Consider the following 14,946-nt stretch of genomic DNA (forward strand, 5'->3'; position numbering starts at 1 on the left):
CCCCGGGGCTTATATTTTTCAAAGGCCCTTTTTGAGGGGCTTATTTTTGGAGGGGCTTATATTCGGAGGGGCCTTATTTATGGATCAAGGGCATTTTGCGTTCCAAAATTGACTGGGCTAGCCTTATAGTTAGAAGGAAATTTACCGGTTTTGCTTTGTTTTACTTTGTATTTGAGGGCAATTTCCAAGTACAAGCCCCCGGGGGGCTTATATTTGGAGGGGCAATTTAACGGAGGTTTTTTGCATTATGAGTTTGGAGGTCTTACATTTGGAGGGGCATATACATGGAGGGGCTTATTTTCGGAATTTACGGTATTCTGACTTATTCCCATAACTATTATTAAAAGATCCGTGACATTTACTTTAATTTGAGAGTATATCCAGACAAAATCTTGCAACAAGTTTTAATTCATAGTAATATGAAGACACAAGTCTATCAGATTAGTGTTGCGTTTTTGTTGCAGGTATTATCTTTCAAAACAAAATGCCAGTCCATCAAATAGGCTGCCCTGTCCTTTAACATGTATCTACTAACAACACAAGGGGAGACTTTATCCTTACAAAATAATGGCTGAAAAATGGCAATGTTTGCCACTTTTGAAAAATAACATAGTTTAGTATTCTCTTCCACCATAGATGATGTTATACCTACTGCTCCTGTACAAGGCAGCTACTTGGCAGATCACAGTTGTCAAAGCCAGCACATGTTTGTTCAACCTCTGAATGAGAATGAGTACAGCATTCTACCTGTATATGTTGCAAACCAGTTCAGCCTGGAGTGTATTAACCACCATCTTGACACAATAAATAAATTCTTATTGAGCAACAATCAAGGTAAGGAAAATTTAAGTACAGCAGTAAAGGATAGACAGGCTTGTTATGTTGGAAATTGCTACAATCACTGCAGAGAAAAGTCTCATCCAGTAGTCTGGCACGAAGTTATCTTACTGGGCAAGTAACTTTTAAAGCTCACTTGTCCATTGGTCAGACAAGTGTGGGTCATCATTTTGGGTGGAACTAATGATGTCCTCATCCTCTAACAAATTCATTAACTAAGACAAGCAAGAAGTTGCACCAGGCAAGCAAAATGCGAGAGCTGCTTTCCCACGGGACAAGCTGGAATTCAAGTTTTTTTTTCAAGCCCTGATACTAGCTGATAGGCCACACCTTTTCCTCCTATACTGTTGCTCAAAATTGGGGGTGCAGCTCACTGTTTCTTCAAAGACTTTTTAATGGTAATTTTTGAATTTCCATGATCATCCTAAAAACAAAGCCCATGCCAATCCTCTCTTTGCAAAAAATACTAGTATGCTCTCTTCAAGTGCTTGGGTGACTTGGATGGCAAACTCTTTTCAAGGATGAATCTGTGACAGATGGATAGGCTCCATAGCACAATACAGTAGAACCTCAATAAGTTGAACTCGGATAACTTCAACTCCCTGCTGACTCGAACTAAATTTCCTTTCCCTTGAAAAAAATTTCACTGAAATTTACCCCAGTAACTCTGGTTTGTGTAACTCCACTGGGATGCATCACATAAGCTGTTTTTGTTGCATAATCGGTGAAAATAATTGAAACCATTTAGTTTTAATTAGTGCAACAAACAGATCTCGTTTTATCATAATGCATAAGCATGTTACCGTTTCTGATGAGATAACTTAAATTTGCACTGTACATATTTACTGAAGAGCTGACAAATTCAGTACCTATCAATGTTATTATTACACAAATGTAACATGGCAAATTGGACATTAATTTTCAATTGATGGCAATAGCTTTGACCCCTGCTAACTCAGACTGTTGTTTGTTGCCCCTCAGGGTTTGATTTACCAGGGTTCTACTCTATATCCTTGTACACATACCAAATTAATTTTTAGTTTATAATGAAAACAATTCGCTACAATTCAATTTCAGGACACCTTGAACCTGCCATGCTTGAACAGGATCTAAGAAATCTTCTTTGTCTAGGAGCAGCTACAAAGGCATTCATGTTAGCACTGGTGAAAACAGGGAGGTTAAAATTAGCTGGAAAGACCATTATTTTCATGAACCCTGCATAAAATCCACACAATAATATATTCACTCATTTGACATTGCTACTTTATTGAAAGACACTAAATGCAACACTTCTTTTCTGAAGGTCACTTTTTTATGACGAACAAGACACATACTAGAAGGAATTAGAGAGGAAGACCTTTGACTTAGAAGGCTTATCCACTAAAACATAGAATAAAGAAAATAAGGCATGGGATTGTGTATATAGAAAAACAGAACTTGAATTTTGTGTCCTAAGTTCTGGTTGTTACTAGGTTCTGAAAATGAATGTGTACAAAGTTGACCAAAAGATGAATACAGCCATCAGATGTTATGGTTTTTCTGTTTTATAAGAAATGTTGTTTTGTACATACAAGTTGACAAAAAATACCTTGTCAGCATTTAAATGTAAGATGGTGTAGTTTGCATCAAATTTTCTAATCATGAGTCTCACCGGAGATAGCATATGCTATCGCATCTGCTATGTTTAACATTAACAACATACATGTATTTTATTTCATATACCGGTAATAGTACAATCTAACTTTACACTTTTCACCGTCAAAAATCTCAAATAAAAGGTATAATCTAAACCCCATTATTTATCTAGTTTTTTTTCTTCACTTTATTTTTTGTTCCCTGTGTTTCAGATGTGTCAGATTTTCTCTTGAGTCCTTTCATCTTCCTGGTCTGAAGTTTAGTGTAGTCCTGTCTTTTCATGTGAACTTTTCCTTCCTTGGTTCCAAACGAGTCATATGAAACATTCTTCACTTTCTTAGGCTGCAAAATATAACACTTGTATCAAAAATATGGAACTTCCACGTTATTATATGAATGCAGTAAATTAGTATTCTGTCTCAACTACAATGTATTGTTGTACTTAATAATTTTTGAAATGATAATCTCAATTTAAAAGTGTCTTTCATCAGTTTTGACAGGTTTGATAGCAATGAAAACTGTACAATGTTCACTGTTTTTCAATTAACAACAGCAATTTGCAAAAACATTCTTGAAAATGTTATGTGAATTAGCCAAGGGGCCAAACACTAGGCAAATATTTACCAACCATAACAATATTAGTTTAACCCAGCTGATTTGACTCATTCAATTACCTACCATTAAAATTGAAAATGTCTAATTCATATTTAACAATGTCTATTTCAGCTGTTTGGGTTATCTTCACTCTCTTCCTTATTACTAAACAACTACATTCCCACTTATCTTGGCATTCTTCTTGTAAAATTTGCCGTTACATGGGCTGTTAGAAGTCCATTTCTAGTTTTAACAGTTTTAAGTAGAAAAGTATGTTCACTTTTCTCTCAAAATTAAAATTCTTTAATCCTCATGCAGGCATCAGTGCTGTTGTAAAAAAGGTGGATATAGTACTATTCACTAGATAAATTTCAATCCAGTAGATTTTGCAATATTGATTTTCCTAATACTTATGCACTGGACAGTGATTTACCCATTGGATAGCTCTTATAACCACCTTTTGAACAACTGGGCCTGAATAAACTGTTCATATTATTACCTTGACTGCTTTTGGCACCTTTGTGGCTGCCTTCATTAAGTCATCTGATGCAAGATGTGTTCTTCTCATAACAAAGTCAAGGGAAGGCCCCATTTCTTCAAGCTCAACTCTTGGTGTTCGACTTCCTGATTTCTTTAATAACACTCTGAAATGAAACAAAAATTACTTAACTTTTTAAAAAACCTAGACTATAGGTAGTCCCTTTTTTCCCTCAGGATAGTTCAAGTACCATATGCAAGTGTGTGTTGGAATCACTGCCAATAAAGAGTGATTTTGCCTCTCTCCATACTCATATCTCACTCACTCTATTATCCCTGAGGAAAATAACAACCACTTAATGTATCATCATCATCATCATGTGGGAAGTAAGGGAGCAAAGCATTTTTTAATGGTCTCTGTCCTGCGCATTGATTGAGGAAGCCTTAGCCCTACACTATCAGACATGATTTTCTTTGCACGCTGGCAGCACAGCAATCACGTTAGATTTAAAATTTTGCACTTTGCTTAAATACTACTTCTGCCACATCTAAATCAATTTGTTGAATGTTGCTGTCTGACCATTTTTACTAGTCCATTAGATACCATGTGCCCCTGCTGTTTAATCCTTCGAAACCCATTTATTATGGTTATCTTTCTTAAAACTTTACCTGTAGCTTCTCATGTAAATTTTTCCATCGACAGCAGTAAACTGAAGAACATGCTCCAGTCCTTGTAACCGCACTTTCTCAATCACTGGCCCTCTGAAAAAATCTGTAAGGTACAGTAATACAACGTTAACGCAATTTTACACCCTTTAATACTTGAAGACAATTGTGGAACAGCTATATCACCGAGAATTTTCAGCTGTCTTGAGGCTTTTTCTTGACCTGTAAATCACATTGATGTTTGCATGTTCAAAACCATTCTATTTAGCAGACTGATGTGACTGGTAGGTGATAATGAAAAAGAAGGAAGTGGGGGGGAGGGGAGGTAATTTTGTGCCCTGGGTTTTCATGGTATTTATCTCAGCTAGATAGGCCCTTAAAAGGATGTGTGCCCAGGGAAAATACACCCTGTACATTCATTTGTGGTACTGTGGGCAGGTAAGTTATACTAATCCAGCCTATATTATTTTGTCGATGCTTTAGTGCATTATGTTAAGAAAGGAATGAAAAGTTGGCTTTCCAAGAGAAGCTCAAGTAGCCAGGGCATCTCTCTACCATGCAAATAGATTCCAATCCCAGAAAAAGTATTGAAGGTTTGTGTGGCCAAGAAGTTAACACCCTGAACTCCGGATCTGGAGGTCTGGCTTTAAGCATCGCTTTTCATGCTATTTCCCTAGACAAGGAACTTTACTCCACTTTGTCTCTCTTCACCCAGGTTTATAAATAGGAACCAGCGACATACTGCTGGGAGGTAACCCTGCGATGGACTAGCATCCCATCCAGGGGGAAGTAGCAATACTCCTATGCAAGCTTTGTGCTAAGGAAACTGCTATAAGCCTCGGCCATTTGGGCCTTTGGCTTGTATGCGTCTTTACCTTTTTACCAGAAAAAGGTAGAAAGGACATGCAGACATTGTTATTCTAAGACTAGGACCCTAACAACAAGGTTGTGAATAAATAAATACACTGCAGTTTCACTCATACCCACCTATGAGGATATTTTTTAATCTTTTGTAAACTGCACCATTTTCAAATTCTTGTCCAGAAAATAACAAACAAGGTTTTGTACCAAATGAACACTTGAGTGTCTGAAAGAAAGAAAACAGAAAAAATTTCATTTGATAACAAATTTGGAATTTTAAAATACTAATAAGTTAACCATGCTGTGTTTTGAGGGCTAGTAAAGAAAAAATTGCAAGTACCAAACATCAACGATTGTTACGCAAACATAAATGCTGAGTTTTTTCAGTAGAGGGCCATGTTGCAAACTAAATGTATCGGAAGTCCACTCATATTGAGTACTACTGCAGGTAAATTCTTGTAGTGTAATGAAATGAACATGCATCAGTAATTTGTAAGGATTGGTATGATCTCTGTTGAGTAGAGTTGTTTATTTCCACTCCATTTTGTTGTCAAACATTCTAGATGGGGGAAAATAGTTAACTTTATGAGCCACATTAACAACAGTGTACCAGTCTGGGAATGTTGGTTTTTGTGGTAACAGCATGCTCTAGAACTTCACAGTTTGATCACCTTAAAGGGCTCAAAAGTTGATTTACCTAAGATTTGTGACCCACAATGAACATGTTAAGTGGCTAGCTATATCAGCAGTACAAAAAATATATGGGGTGAAGCAGTGTATAGTATTTAACTGAAAACTTAGTACTAAGGTATGGTCTGTTGTCAGCTATAATCAGGGATCGAGAACATTCTTGTACCAGCATGAACAATTATAACGATATTACAGTTTTTTCTCATTATAATATTTAATGATAACCTTACCTTGATTTTCTTTGTTGATACAAATTTGTCAATGCCTAACTCAATCATATCTAAAATATGACCATCAAAGCAGCGGCCTATCAAAGAACATAAGACAGTATTTTACTTTTATAGCATGACATGTTCCAAGGAATGAGAGTCAAGTGTTCCAAAGAATGAAAAAACATACCTAAAACAAGATTGTGAGGTCTTTTCTTGGAATGAGACCCAAAGATAAATAATGAAGCATCATTTCTAACACTGAAGAATTCCTGAAAGAAGATCAAAGTCATTCTGTATACAGAAGTACAGATAGGAAATATTTGCCGGCAAATAGAATTCTTATGCCTTTTTCTCCTCCTGTTGTAATTAGTAAAGTATTACCAGTGGGCCTAGGCATGGGGAACAGGTAATAATATGATATTAGGATATACCCTGTCTATGGTTTAGCATAGGCGTTATGATCAGTACGTTCCTGTGTGAGTCATTCGTCTCAGTTCAGTGGTGGATTAAGACATGGAAAAAGGCATAAATACTTACAAGTGAGGTGTGATCTTCAAATGGCCTCAATATATTTTTTCTGCATGAAAACAGAATTTACTGGATTTAGTGTATTGTCATACCAGTTGCCATAAAATTAAATTCATGTTTACCTATGATTCATGCATTACTCTTTTGATAAGAATGTACATTGTATTGTTGTTATATTATTTTGCCAATCACTTTACTGGCACAGGTTTCTGCTAATGGGAGTTGACCATAAGGGTATACCAGACTGAAGTTGCTGGACTAGTTTCCAATTACATAGGGATTGCTCCTTTAGTGTTTATCATGGTTTCAAAAATACTGTTACATGTAGGAAACTACAGACAACTTTGAGTTACTGTGTACAGTTGTTCCTACTTTGGGTAAACAGTAATCACAGTCAGTCTCAACTTTAAAATATTTTCTATCTCCATTAAAAATAAATAAATTGAAGCAAAAAAGGGCTGAGACAATTTAGAATGTGAGTAGCTATGAACTGCTAACCTCTGGAACATGACTGCATTGGGCTTCTTAAGCAAACACTGGAAAAGATAAAGTCTTGAATTAGAAACAACAAAGCCACAATCAATATGTAGTTATCTTGTTATAATGTTTATCAAAGTAAATTGCCTTCACAAGGGGTATAATCACCATCATCAACCAGGAGTCTCAGTCATTATTCACAGGGATATTTGACACAACCCAATTCTCTATTTTCAAATTGCCCATAATACACTCTGTTTTCCCCCCAAATTTTGCATAAGTTATGGTCTTCAAATGCTCTTGGGAAAATGCCATATTCTCAGGAGCATTCGAAAACAAATGTTTATGCAAAATTTGGGGGGCAAACTGAGTGTATTATGGGGGATTCAAAAATAGTCAAAGCATGACTGCACCCCATTACCCTTTCATAGAAATTCAAAATCACAGAAATTTTGACCTTAACATCAGGGACCGTGGAGGGGGAGGGTCTGGTAGGGCCGCGGCCCCACCACTTTTTTGCGCTAAAAGGAAAAATAATTAAAATAAAAAAAAAAGACTTGAAACAAGTTTTTTTCCGTCTATATTCCACTATATTTTCTGTATTTTCTTTAATTTCAAACGCCAGGCATTTTGTGGGGCTCCTGTGCTTTTTTTTGCTCCTTGATCAAAGGCCATGCCTTGGCCACCCCTTCACTTCGTTCGGCAGCGTGTTTTGTACTTCCAGCTCCGGCAGAGTTTTTTTTTATCAGCTTTATCAGACAAAATGAAGAAAATTACTAGCTTTTTCAAGCCTAACGAAGGTGAGTAGTTGTTTTGAGTTGATAAAAGTTTTATATTTTGTCTTTCTCCTTTCGAATCAATGAAATATTCGATGGCAAGAAGAATTACATTACTTGAACAGTGAACGGCCATAGTTAGAAATTTGTCAGATCACTTCAGTGTAGTATTTTCTATACTAAAATTGTAATCGCGTCTTTTCTTGCATTGACTCTGAACTGACCGTGTATGTTGGCCGACCTATAAAGAGCAACAATTACTGGATAAAGTATGCAAAGTCACGTGACAGAAACAAATAAAATACTATGATTTTATTCCTTTTTTTGATTTTCAATATGAAAAAATTATTTTCAATAGTCAGCCCTCCCACTTTTCACCTTGCTCCGTGGTCCCTGAACATCACATAATAAGGACCATTTTAAAAGTGTCCCAACAATTTTGTCTAAGGTTGTATATCAATGAAAATTAAATTTAATAATTTCAATCACATATGTTGACGCATTACCCTAATTTCTTTGTTCTTTCATATTAAGGTGCCCATACAGTCCAAGTGGTGTTTTATTTGCATGTATACATACTGTTTCTAGATCACCTGCAACGTGAGTGCTTTCAATGTACTTTCTACACTGATGAGGTCAGAATATTTTGGATCTCTTGGTGCAAGTCTTGGCATTTTCAATTCAATTCAACTCATTTTTTTTTACATACATATTTCTATTTAACTCAAACAAAGATGTTTTCTTTCTTGTATGTTCCATTAGGGTTCAATCTCTCTGCTCTGCATTTCAGAATTATTGCTGCTTTGCAATAGGTTGTCCAGGTCTTATTGTTAGCAAGATGTATCTCATGCAAGTGTTAAGTTCGCTTTGGAAATAAGCCTTTAAATATGGCATTTGCCTGTGTTTTTTTTAGCAACTATCACATCCATAAATGAGCAATGAAAAATTGCAAATTAGAAAACCTGGAGATAAGATTAATATATTTAAGATAAATATATTGATCTCCCAATCCCAAAACAATGACAACTGCTAAACCTTAAATCACTTAGAGTATGACCAAGATCAAATTTCTCATCAAACTATTTACATTTAAATAAGCTACACACCATGAGAATGAAGCAAGTGATCATAGAGCGAAGAAAGTGTTGATTCGTCAACAAATTATTATCCTGAAGACCATAATGTACGAAAACCAGGGTGAAGTATGCAAAATTTGATGTCTGTTTTTACGCCCAGGGGGATACTCCAGATTTCAAGTGACGGGAGTGATCGAAGGATTTTTTGTGGGTTTGAAATTTTCAATTCCGGGATTTTTTGGGTAGGAAAATTTTGCAAATATCTTTTTTGGTGGCTTGAATTAAGTAGGGATTTTTTGGGGTATTCAAAACAATCTGAAGATTCTTGGTACACTGTAGTTCCGACGTATCCCAGCCGCGTAGTTCTGCGAATAAAGTAAGGGGGTAAATTTTTGGTCCGAGGATTTTTTTTTTTGCGGGGGGGGGGGGGGGGGGTTATTGGGAGCCCTACGGATTTTTGTTTTGTTTTTGATTTTTGCACCCATTCGATCCTCCCCGTTACTTGAAATCCGTAACACCCTTACTGGGCTTTCATGTGGATTTTTAGATGTCTACAAAACACGTAAGCTTATCACGAGTTTTCATTTTAGTGAGCACACGATTTGAGAACAAGTAATCAGCAATTATATATCTCGTGAAAACCAAAGTTTACTCAACATCCTGATATCTTTATTTACTTACAATATCTTTCATAGCCTGGGTAACAAGGTCACTAGTCTTGCCCCCTCGTAGAAACAGCGCGGTTTTTGTATTCTCGACATTCTTCGGCGCACGTTGTTCCAAAGCACGCTTGCCACGTTGTGTTTTGGGCCGCCTGTTTAGAAAAAACGATAACATAACCTGTTAAAATAGCATCAAAAAACGATTCGATAAATACAAAATGAGAACAAAAGGAGAAATTCGATGTGAAAATCTTCATAAAGACAAATTTTCTTACACTACTCCTGCGGCCGCCATGTTGGATCTTCTCCCAGAAGGAACTGGAAACTACATTTGATGTCCCATGATGCGCCGCAACGCGCCGGGAGTCAAGATCTCGGAGCGGTTGCCAAGAACACTAGCATTCCCGTTCTTTTATCACCAAAATTTCCGTCACCTCCCTGCCGAATAACGTTTTCTTTCCAAACACCGCATCCCATGCCAAGATTTTGGCGAATTTGGCTTCCAAATTTTGCCTTTTCCCCAGCCTAGTCCCTAGGCTTTCTCTCTCTCGGTGACGTCACAGCTCACGGTAGAGTCCAGGATTGACCGAGCCGAGAACGCCTAGGGACGAGGCTGCGTTTTCCGGAATCCCGCTCTAGATTTCGGTCAAATCCCGGATCCCTAGAATACCATTCCAGACCAGCTAGGTTAGGGGATCCTGTCCAGACCCTGTATTCTGACTCCAAATCAAACTCTACCACGAGCTACCACTAATTTACTTATGAAAATTTTAAATTCAAATTTTAGGAGCCCTTAAAAGATATTTTCTCTCGGTAAAGCCCTGGCCCTGAGGAAGACTAATTTTGTTAGCCGAAATATTGGCCTATCATAAATCAGCCCTTTGCCGTAGTGCCAGCCCTGCATTTAGTTTTGTTTTACTTTACATTTTAAGTGACGTCTGGCTACAGCATCTCTTTAATTAGAGATCCGGCAATAGGAATCAGTCAGTTATATTTACAAGTTGCGTGGACCTCTGCATTCAAACAGTTTTTACTAATTGTTAGCTCTCCATAGCAACAGCAACTTGCAAACTAATCTCTACTTGTACACGTGTTTGGTTATCCCAGAGTCTTTGCTGGACTAAAAAAACCGTCAAGTACTGCTGCTGTTGTATCTGGAACATTAGAGGAATAGCAACTGTCACGGGAATTTCTAAAAGTTTTCTGCACTTGACTCTTAAGAAAAAACAAACAAACATACAATATATCAACAAAAATACTAAAGAAGCTAAAGGTAATCTTAAACGTTCCACTCTATATCTAATCCAGCCTTGGACAGCAACTATTTTCTTTGAGAAGTGCGGGCAAAACTTGTCGTGCAACTATCATTCAACTTTTGTTGCCTCCAGTAGTTAATGACGCAGTTCGACGCAGTGATTGTGTGTCGGACGTAATATATTATTACTGAATCTAAAGAGGAACCTTTCTTGGCATGCAATGAAGTTTATAGGACCATCGTAAGCGAGAAAGAGATCAAACGAGACGTCGGAATTTTTTTTATAAATAATAAGGTTCTAATCAAGAATTTGCTGATGTAAAATCATATGTTTCTGTTTTGTTTTGTTCTTTGATACTCTACGTGACTGGCGAGCAAGAAAATTACAGGAACATCATTTTTCCTTAGATGTTAAGCTTCCTTTTTGTTGGTCAAACCACAGATTTCTGAGACAATAGTTGAAATTTAATTACACCTCTTAATGAAATAAGCTTTGTTCGTATTTTCCGACCAGTGGCTGACGGCATCGACACATATTTAGCTCTATTTGTTGGCCCCGTTTCTCAAACAAATTCACCTCATGGTTTCGACTCCATAAGGACGCGATTTTTACTGTAGGGCAGGAACAGAAACTCTGCATTGTAAAATGTCAGTTACTACTTTATTGAGAAGTGAGTTGGTAATTACGAACACCGGCCTTCAAAGGACAAAGAGGCTTTATTGATTCTTTTATTATTATTACTATTATTTTCACGAAACGTCATTTGCGGAATAAGAGAGTCGATTTTGGTCACACTGGATTCCTTAATGCGGTAACGTTTACAAGAACGTTACAACGTTATGAAAACGTGTTAACTTCAAAAGCATGCGCATGACCGCTAAATGATTAGAAGCAACTTTCGAACGGACATAAAGGTAGTAAATGAGTAGATAATCCGTTTAAGAAAACCGTTTATTGTACTTTTGCCATAATTTTTGTCAATAATGCTATCATGAAAATGCTCTTTGTGGCATTACCTTTGTTATATTCCCAAAGGTTTTCCTTTTCATTAAACACTTCAGGCAAAGTTGGTCCTCCCTGATATTGCATAAGAGAGTGGAGTGGCGTTGTGATCAGTCTAAATTTCCAAGCCATGCTCAAATTAAAGATGGAAGTTCCACGATGGAGTTCTGACATCGGACAGGTTTTTCAAAGCAACGCTATGGAAGACAGAAAACTGAAAGTTCAAATCAACCGGATAAATTCGGCGAAGAAAGAGAAATTGGAAAAGATTGACCAAGAAATGATGTCTTTAAAGAAGCAATTACTAGAGGATCGCAAACTTCTCGGTACACGAAGCGATATCCAGAGACGCGAGGATAAGAATGCCACCATTCTTGTGGAGAACTTAGACCAAAAACATGTCTGTGTACAGCCCAAACTCATTGGACTGCAAAAAGCAGAAGTCACGGAGAGTAAGTCTTTCAAGCCAATTCAAGAGCGCTCCCGTAATGAAATCGCTGTGAAACAAAATGATATTAGGATGAGGCCATCAAGACTGGTTTCAGTTGTGGGTGAAAAGAATGACAACTTTGGTAGAAGAGGCGTGTCATTTGAAGTGGAAAAGTTTGCGCCGTCTAGTTCAACTCCGGCACCTCGCTGTAGGGGCCGCCGTCATTCCATTGCAGAAATAAACCTTAGTAATTCCTTCAGCAAGATTTGTACACCACAAACGAGTTCAGGAAACGCCACGACAAGAAACGAACAAATAGGGAGTGGGATAACAGGAGGAAAATTAGATCATCCTCTTTTGCGTCAAAGAAGAGCGAGCCTGCCTTATGCCCTGACACCAGAAAAGAGAGAGAATTTGACAGCATCGCCAAGACTAAAACCAATTAGGTTTGTCCCAGACAAGCTCGCAATAGATGAAAGCAAAGCAAGCCTGAACGTAAAACTTGGAAACTTTAGCAGGCACGTGGAAGGCAGTAATTTGAGGCGGAAAAGGAGGAATTCACTGCCAAACTTTGATAATTTACCCTCGAGTAGAGATTCAATGGCAAGTAAGGAACGATTGACGGCTAGGCTTGTTTCTAGAACAAAGCCAGCAAGTGCTAGACAACGAAAAATGTCACCTAGTAGAAGAATCTCAGCTTTTGGGAGACAGTTTAAGAAAAACCCGACACCAGTAACCGAACAATCAAACGAAGGAGACTGTAATGAAGAGGAAGAGAGTGAATCGCTGGAAAGGATATCACAGGGCGAAGGAGATAACGACAAGGATAAAGAAACAGAAAGAGAGAAAGAACCGTCAGTTGCCCAGGAACTTTGCTTCATTCCTAAGGCTACACTACAGGAAAAAATGAACAAATTTTTCTCAAACTGGGTGGAGGGCTGTGACGAAGAAACAAGAACTGATATAGAAGAGCTTCTACAAGAGTTTAGAAAAGAGAAAAGGGAAGGACGACAAGAAATTAACGAAGATACTGTAGTAGAAAGCAAGGAGACAGCTCAAGAAACCCAAGAAAAATCTAATCAGTAATTTAAAAAGACTTTCTCCGTCTGAAAATGTCGATTTAACCTGTTAAAATCTCTCGCTCTTTGCCATCAAGATCCACCGTTCAGAAGAACTTGAAATGATCCAAACAGCGGGGCTGAAACAGTAGCTGGATTTTAAAAGCGTTTTTTGTGTAATAAATTAAAGTCTCTTCTAGAATAACCCTCAATATGGTTTTGGTTTATGGTCAGGAGGGAATTCTGCTCTACCGCGGTTTTCTTTTTCATACGTATCGAAATTATTTAAACGCATATTGCTTACCTTTGGGCTGAAAATATAAATAAAGAATTGCGCTTGGTATAGTTTAGTTACCGGGAGTTACATAAGAGGATACATATTTTACAATTTTAGATGTTCCTGGACAAAAGTTTAACCAGTTTCCGCATCTTAAACTCGTGTTTCTGAAATGTAATTCTTTCAACAAACATTTGTTTTGATGAAAACAAAACACATTTTGATAAAAACAAAAAAAAATTATTTACATTGCAAAACTGGACGGATGCTACACTGATAGAAAATAAAAAAAAAACATCATAAAAACGAAATTTCTTCTTTGAAAACAAAGGATAAAAGGACGTATGCCGATAAAAGGATTAATAACTGTGAGAACAATATTAATTTTGTTTTCCATGCGGTAGCATACGAAAAAAAAATACACAAACTAAACAAATTTAGCTAAATTTGAGTTCAGCGTTGAAAACGTACAACTAGGATTTCACTGAGGAGGTCATTTTAAAAACTACAGACACTGGAGCTACCTTAGAATCGCGGAGTTTCCATCTTTGCAACCGTGAAAGATAAAAACAGACATTTACCCACAAATATGTAATCCGCTATTTAGACACCTCATTTCAAAGGAATTAGTTCTGAGACGCAGTTATATTGACTAAATAACTAAAACCATTTTAAGTTATCACGCTTTATAGGGACGAAGAGCCATGTGTATAACTGTGTAATAGGCTGCAAAATGCATATAGTTGAATATCACAGTCCTTTACTTAATTCAACACTATTGGCATTTGCAAGGCAACAAGTAACTCCTGCGTACGAGAGAACTGTTCGAAGGGGGTGGTGGTGCGCGGGGAGGGGGGGGGGGGGGCGGGTTTGAAGGACGAGGCCGGTCTTAACAGAGGAAAACAATTACAAAAACCCAAAATTTACTATTCCATGACAACCTTTTCACTCAGTTTTCGCACTTCCCTCCGTCCGCAATCCTATTAGGATTTGTGATTATTTTATTACAACAGAACACGGAGAAAAAAAAGTGAAAAAAGAACGGTGCCGCTCTGGGCATAAGCTGATAAAGTGTCGCTTGCTTCGATACACGAAAAACTGTGCACTTGTTTTAAAACAATGCAAACAGTAGAAAGAAATGGAATGTTATACTCGGCGATATGTGATAAAAGTGTTTGTGGTACGCTAATTATTAAAAGAAAACTGAAGACAGCAAGAAAAGGAAACCTGACGGAATGAAATTAACGAAGGTACTTTCGAAGTGTTTTACAGTAACGCATGGATTATCCAGATTTTCTATCAGGTTAAAAACTTCTCTAATTTTGTGATGTTGAATTTGAGGCTCGCCTTTAACCAAACACTACTCATTTGTCAGATACAATGAGCAAGCATAATATTTTACGCAGTTTAATCCTGATAAAACTGAGAAACT

At 37.3% G+C, this 14,946-nt stretch overlaps 2 protein-coding genes across 3 annotated transcripts in view; one reads left to right on the plus strand and one right to left on the minus strand.

The window, feature by feature from the left end:
• LOC140932378 (uncharacterized) overlaps nt 1–2,438 on the plus strand; it is a 7,373-nt gene extending 4,935 nt beyond the window's left edge. Inside the window, exons 5-6 of the mRNA XM_073381993.1 lie at nt 637–834; nt 1,915–2,438. Of these exons, the coding sequence (XP_073238094.1) occupies nt 637–834; nt 1,915–2,060 (344 nt within the window). The 3' untranslated portion in view covers nt 2,061–2,438. The remainder of the gene's footprint in view (nt 1–636; nt 835–1,914) is intronic.
• A 146-nt stretch (nt 2,439–2,584) lies between these two features.
• The window catches only part of LOC140922259 (ribosome production factor 2 homolog), a 368,864-nt gene continuing 356,502 nt past the window's right edge, over nt 2,585–14,946 (minus strand). Inside the window, exons 1-9 of one of the 2 annotated variants that reach the window (XM_073372262.1) lie at nt 9,511–9,678; nt 6,999–7,036; nt 6,510–6,549; nt 6,160–6,241; nt 5,991–6,067; nt 5,197–5,296; nt 4,213–4,315; nt 3,566–3,710; nt 2,585–2,814 (exon numbers count right to left, since the gene is read on the minus strand). In XM_073372262.1, the coding sequence (XP_073228363.1) occupies nt 2,641–2,814; nt 3,566–3,710; nt 4,213–4,315; nt 5,197–5,296; nt 5,991–6,067; nt 6,160–6,241; nt 6,510–6,549; nt 6,999–7,036; nt 9,511–9,666 (915 nt within the window). In that variant the 5' untranslated portion in view covers nt 9,667–9,678 and the 3' untranslated portion in view covers nt 2,585–2,640. Of the gene's footprint in view, nt 2,815–3,565; nt 3,711–4,212; nt 4,316–5,196; nt 5,297–5,990; nt 6,068–6,159; nt 6,242–6,509; nt 6,550–6,998; nt 7,037–9,510; nt 9,679–14,946 lie in introns of those variants that run through there. The other variant, XM_073372270.1, reaches the window with a different exon arrangement.

This window comes from Porites lutea, chromosome 1 (genome assembly GCF_958299795.1).
Source record: "Porites lutea chromosome 1, jaPorLute2.1, whole genome shotgun sequence".
NCBI classification, from domain to species: Eukaryota; Metazoa; Cnidaria; class Anthozoa; order Scleractinia; family Poritidae; genus Porites; species Porites lutea.